This window comes from Lycorma delicatula, chromosome 4 (genome assembly GCF_047948215.1).
Source record: "Lycorma delicatula isolate Av1 chromosome 4, ASM4794821v1, whole genome shotgun sequence".
NCBI classification, from domain to species: domain Eukaryota; kingdom Metazoa; phylum Arthropoda; class Insecta; order Hemiptera; family Fulgoridae; genus Lycorma; species Lycorma delicatula.
In genome coordinates, this window is record NC_134458.1 from 49,327,238 (window position 1) to 49,333,609 (window position 6,372).

A 6,372-nucleotide genomic window follows, 5' to 3' on the forward strand; every position below is an offset into this window, starting at 1 on the left:
TACCTACCTACATAGTGTTTGCAGATCTTCAGCAACATTTTAATAATGCATAATGGAATAGATAACGAATAATATAAACATAATTAGAAAAAGAGAGAAGTTATTTTAGATTTTGCATACAAGAAATTAGATGGTACAGCTGAGAAAATAAAAATTACGTCAGAGTAGTAAACCTAGAAGAAAAACATAAAATAATTTAATTATTACATTGTTCTTTTGCCCAAAAACTAGGAATGCGAAGACTCAATAAGAACTATAAAAGTTAACATTCAGTTAGCAATGGTATCCTATATGGACATCAAATAACATCTTTGCACAGCCTGAATCCAATATGGTCATTGAATTTGGTTGCCTTTAGCTTCATATAAAAGAGGATCTCCTAAGAAAGGAAGGTAGATAAAATAAAGTACAGGTTAAATAAAAACTAAAGATATGACTTCTCTTGGCTGCAGAAGATGAAAAGAATCAAAAGCTGTGTAGAATCACTTGACGTGACATTCAAGATCTGATCATTCATTAATAGGTTTGCACACCTGCCAAAGTTGTAAAGAAACAGAAAATAATGTAGGATGTGGTAAATGTGTTAATATAAAATATTTACTGAGAAAATTAAAAATGTTTCACTGTTATAAAAAAATGAAAAAGATGAGGGATAAGTATATAAATTATTATCAGCAAAATAAAAGGAAATCTTGTTTATCTTTATTAATAAAATATTATGTGTCAGTAATATTTATCATACTGTATATACGATAATTTTTTTGTTACGGGAATTACTTGCAATTGCTAGTTGAAAACTAAAATTGCAGAAATTTCTTTAATTAAATTGCAAGAATTTTTATATAAACTAAAGTCTTTATCAAATAAATGTCTCCCAACCCTTGTGCTCTTTTTTTTATAATTTTTCAACAAACATACCCTTTCCAAGTGCCTTATAATGGATGACACCCACACATGCAAGACATAAAGGATAATAAAATACACAGCTTAATAGCACACAAAGGTTAGCTTTATTTTCAATCTTCTTTTAATTCCCAAGGTAACAAAATAAAAGGATATCATTAAGCTTAACTCAAATTTCCTAAATTACCCATCACCAACAAACAACTTCAGTCCTCTTTTAGACCAATATATAAATGTAATCCTAAATGGTATAGCTATAATAGTTAACTTTACATGCCATAACATAAATGTAGTCTCATTATCTAAATAATAGATAAAAGCTAAAGTGGGTGTGTAACTTATCAATTCTGATATTTAATACAATCTAGACTCAACATGTAACTGAACAGAATCTTGATGATACAGGCAAAATAAATTTAATCAAATGAAAAACCACACAGACCCGTACTATTAGATAAATTCTTTCAGCAAAAATGTTTGATGTAAAACAAAATCCAATTTCTTCATAATTTGACTCAGTAAATTTGTAATAAAATTATTTAATATGTTTATAAAATTATGTCTTTCTGATTCTTTACAAATTTTTTTCAGGCAATATTTTAATTTGGAATAATAAATGTGACGAAAATAAAATAATAAAGTAGGTTATTATGTAGAACAACACATTATCTTTATAACAAAATATTTGTTACTTGGGGCTGATAAGTTGTCCTCCTACCAATATACTGCTAATTGCATGAATTTTAAGAATCAATATTAGTAAATTATACAAATAGTTCATACATAAAATGGAGTTAAAAGCATGTAACTGGACATCATTCCCATGAATAACTGTCATAACAAATGTACATACAAATTTTAAAAATTCTAAAATGTATAAAATACAGTAACACAAATATATGAAACAATACAGCTAATTAGCAGCCAGTTTTGTTTCAACATAAGTAATGTCTATCCTTACATAATAATCCTTCTGTAATATTCTTATATAATAAGACAGATTCAGTATAGAGTAGACTGTTTCAGTAGGAGTTTGACAGTTTCAGTAAAGAGTAAATTGGTACTGTCTATTTCTTATTACATGATAAAAACTTCACAAAGTGATTGCACTAAACGAAACTTACTGTTCACTCTAACCAAACATTTTAATGCATGTATTTTAATAAAAATTGGGATAACTCACACGCATCTCTACTAATCAGTTTAAATAGTCATACAATTCGACAAAAAAAAAAATCAAATATTTCGGCGAAATACGTTTACTGAAAGAAATCCCTTAAAACTGACATAAGGGGAAGGAATAAGGAAAATGTTTCAATAAATAAATTATAACTCTATGTAAATCAAATGTAAAGTGAACAAAGAAAATGGGAACTATTTCATTATTTAATATAACCTGCCACGGTCGGGTTACTGTGACTAACTCAGGAAGCGGAAAATTGGTTCACAATGTTAATGGCCGAATATAACACCCACACGAACATCTCGTTATCATAACCACTAAGAGTGACACGAAAATTTTTTAACAGCGTCATCTAAAATGCATAATTCATGATTGACAGCGTCATCTAAAATGCATAATTCATTATTGGAACAATTTCAAATTAGTTCACAACTCGCAAACATTTACGAATCGAACAAGTTAATTTATGAAAATTTGAATAAATTAGGTCAAAAGATATAAAAAAATATTAACCATAAGGTATTACAGCTAATTAAAGGTACTTATATAAACATTATTGCAAAACTAATAAATTATATCCATCCTGTTTAGTGGTACAAAATAACGAAGGGGCGTTGAAAGGTCTACTTATCTAATTACAATACTTCTTAAATAGACATACCAATAGATGCTCCTGAAACTTTATCGGAAGAATTGTCGACATTTTGAAATGTCTTTTAGTCACACACAAATAAACAGTACTTCACTAATAACACAAAAACTTAGCAATAACCAACACACTATTTTATTACATTCCTGCCCATGCAAAGAGCAACGGACAAACTACGTCACGTACACATACACCGACGTTTTAGAAATGTTATATGAAAGATCTTACATTTCCATATTACAAACAAAAATGTTCATGCGCTCAGTAAAGTAGTCTGCAGTCTACTAATTTTTAATTGTTTTACCTTACAAAATCAACAACATAAAATAGTATTTCGGAGATAACTAGGTGTACATTATCCTACGTTGAGAAAGAAAGGCTATATCGAAGACCCGACGTAATGTCTCACATTCGTGGATCTGCCACATAAGCAGCGTGCGCAAGAATTTTATTGATATTTTCAAAGAGGATAAAATCCTATTCAACAGTGTCGGTTGAGGATGAAATTTATACAGTATATAGCAAAAGAGAATTGAATAAAATCAATTTTATAAAATAACTTAAAATTTTTTTAAGTTTCTAATTAAATATTCATATTTTTATTTAAAGTAATATAATTGTTAGTAAAATTTTATAGTTACACACACCAATTCAATCTCTTACATTTTTCAGATAATAAACGTATGGAAAAGTATAAGGGTTTGAAAAACGATACAAATAAAAAACCCCATTTTTTGAATGAATGAAATTGCTTTGTAGAACACCTCCGTTGATGGTGTAGTTAGCGCCCGTTTTAAAGTGTTTATATGACCCCCTTTAATATATGGTCAAATAGTAAATTTTATGTGCTATGGCTGTTGATTTGCTACGTCATTATTGTCAAATTTAACTTAATACTATAAATGACCAAATAATGTATATTTAACTTTATACTTAAATACAAGGAAAACATAAATACACAGAACAAAGTAACTCCAACATAAGTAATTAACTGCAACATGCAAATTTTATAAAATATGTAACAATTATGAACATATCTGAACAATATTAAATTTACAAACACTAAATTTGATAAAAACAACATATTAAATGAAGAAACACACCAAAGATCAAACGTACCAGGTATCCCAAATGAAGCTATGCACCAATATTTGCAAACTTTTTTTATATTCAAATAACAATGATAGAAAAATGAATAATACTTACTATATTGAATTTTTATTATAGGAGATGCCCAATATGGTCACCATTTGCCACCAGGCAAGCCTGAACACAATTCAACATGACTGAAGATACACATTGAAGGACCAAAGGAGTGATTACATTTACAAATTCAGTTATGTTATATTTCAGTTCATCCAGGGTATGAGGAATGTTCTTGTAAACAGATCCTTCACTATTCCTCATAAATAAAAATCTGTTGATGTAAGATCTGTGGATCTTGGTGGCAATACATGCTTTGAAATGAGTCTATCCCTGAAAACTTCATACAATAAATTTAGTGAAACATTGGTGGTGCACTATTGCTTCATCTCATTTGAAGCACACTTCAGCAAGTTCTACAGTTAAGGACATGTGACTCCTTCTGTCGAAGGGAGTGTATTGCATCCGCCAACAACTAGGATCCCATAAGATACATTACTGCAAGACCAAAAGGCACTAGCACCAACAGGCATTCAGTGGACAGACAACTGAAGGGGAGTTATGCCTGGTGAAAGATGCAAATACATTGCTAGTCTCCCAAGGTGAGCCCAAGTAACAATTTTCAAACTGATCTGTAAAGATCAGAATGCAATAAACAATTTTGTCCATAAACAAAACTAATATATAACCAACATTAAATAAACAAACATCTGCCTAATAATAAGAAAGACCCCCAGCAGCAAGGCTGTCAAAGTTCTGCAATTAATAGGGGGATATGTATCCCATGCTGTCTTTGTGTTCTGTTCCGTTCAACAATTTCTTACTTACTTAGTTAACCAGGGAAAGGATATGTGATTTCATTGCAATAACATTCTGAGTTTACCGTGTTCTGTAAAAACTGAATGATTATCCGCTTATATGATAGAGCACACCAAAGTAAAATTTTTTCTTTTGTTATGTAAAAGCTGTTCTAAGATCAAATGTAGACTATTCAAAGACCACATCCCACTATTGATATGGCTCAATAAATGAAACCACATTTCATCTTAAAAAAATTTTACATATTCAAGACATTTAAAAATCACTATTAAGTAACTAATGCACTGCAGTAATTTTTTAGAGTTGTAGTTTTAGATGTTTAGCTAAGTGTGTCCTTGAGATTTCTGCTTGTTGTGCCAATTTTCTGATAAATTTTATTGGAATTTGAGCTATGCAATCAAAAATATGATCTAACTTTTCCTTTGTCAGGATAGATGGTCTTCTGGACTTGAGAACATCTTTGACAGATTCCGTTTCTAATAACTTATTGCTCAAGTTTTCCACAGCAATACGATGTGGAACAATGATGTCTGGAAACCTTTAATGAAACATTCCTTTCACATATTCTGTGTACTCACCACAAACAAAACACTTTTTCCAAAAAAATGCAAGCTACAAATTTAAAATCATTGTCACACACTGGAAACAAAAGTTTCAAAGGTTATCAAAATAAAAAGTATTATAAACATGAAATCAGTTGTTAGTTTCACTGCTAACAATATTTTTAAAAAAACAAGTTAAATGCTTTTGTTTAGGTACACAGTTACATTTAGGATACCTGATGCTACTCAAACACATATTAAATTTACCAACTACTTCAAAATGGGCAACATCATTGTTAGACATATTCTAGATACAGACAATAAGCCTAAGTGTAAACCTCTACTCAAAAAATTATTTTTAGGCAGAAGAGGATTGATAGTAGGAATACCAAGTAATGCAAAACACATAATGATGAAAAGCTGTAAACCAACAGCTAGTAAAATAAAAGAGAATATACAAGTATATTCATTTCCATACAGTAACACTGAGCTGCTATTAAAAATTCATACACTCACTGCATAATAAAATTCCATGATGATCTATTTTCAAGAACTGGAGATAAAATAGTTCCATTTAGAACAGACTTTTTCTTTTTTTTTTCCTGTTTAGCCTCCGGTAACTACCGTTTAGATAATTCTTCAGAGGATGAATGAGGATGATATGTATGAGTGTAAATGAAGTGTAAGTCTTGCACATTCTCAGTTCGACCATTCCTGAGATGTGTGGTTAATTGAAACCCAACCACCAAAGAACACCGGTATCCACGATCTAGTATTCAAATCCGTGTAAAAATAACTGGCTTTACTAGGACTTGAACGCTGTAACTCTCGACTTCCAAATCAGCTGATTTGGGAAGACGCGTTAACCACTAGACTAGACTAGGTGGGTCATTTAGAACAGACTTGTCACAAAAATAGTTTACCTTAGACCTTAGAGTAAAATTTTACACATTTATCAGACCAAATAAGAAAATGAGATTTAACATGAGCAAACACAAAATTGCGAAAGTTATGTTTTTCTTAGACAGTGAAAGAAAAATTATTGTTCTATAGCATAAGTTAATCAATTAAGTGACATAATGTGGTCATGATAAATTGTTTTTCAGCTCAATACAGAAAAAATATTATCTATT

At 30.1% G+C, this 6,372-nt stretch overlaps 1 protein-coding gene across 1 annotated transcript in view; it reads right to left on the reverse strand.

Annotated features, from left to right (window-relative positions):
- The window catches only part of Chc (clathrin heavy chain), a 67,727-nt gene extending 64,576 nt beyond the window's left edge, over positions 1-3,151 (reverse strand). The window contains exon 1 of the mRNA XM_075362902.1: positions 2,748-3,151. Within this exon, the coding sequence (XP_075219017.1) occupies positions 2,748-2,789 (42 nt within the window). The 5' untranslated portion in view covers positions 2,790-3,151. The remainder of the gene's footprint in view (positions 1-2,747) is intronic.
- Between the last annotated feature and the right edge of the window lie 3,221 nt (positions 3,152-6,372).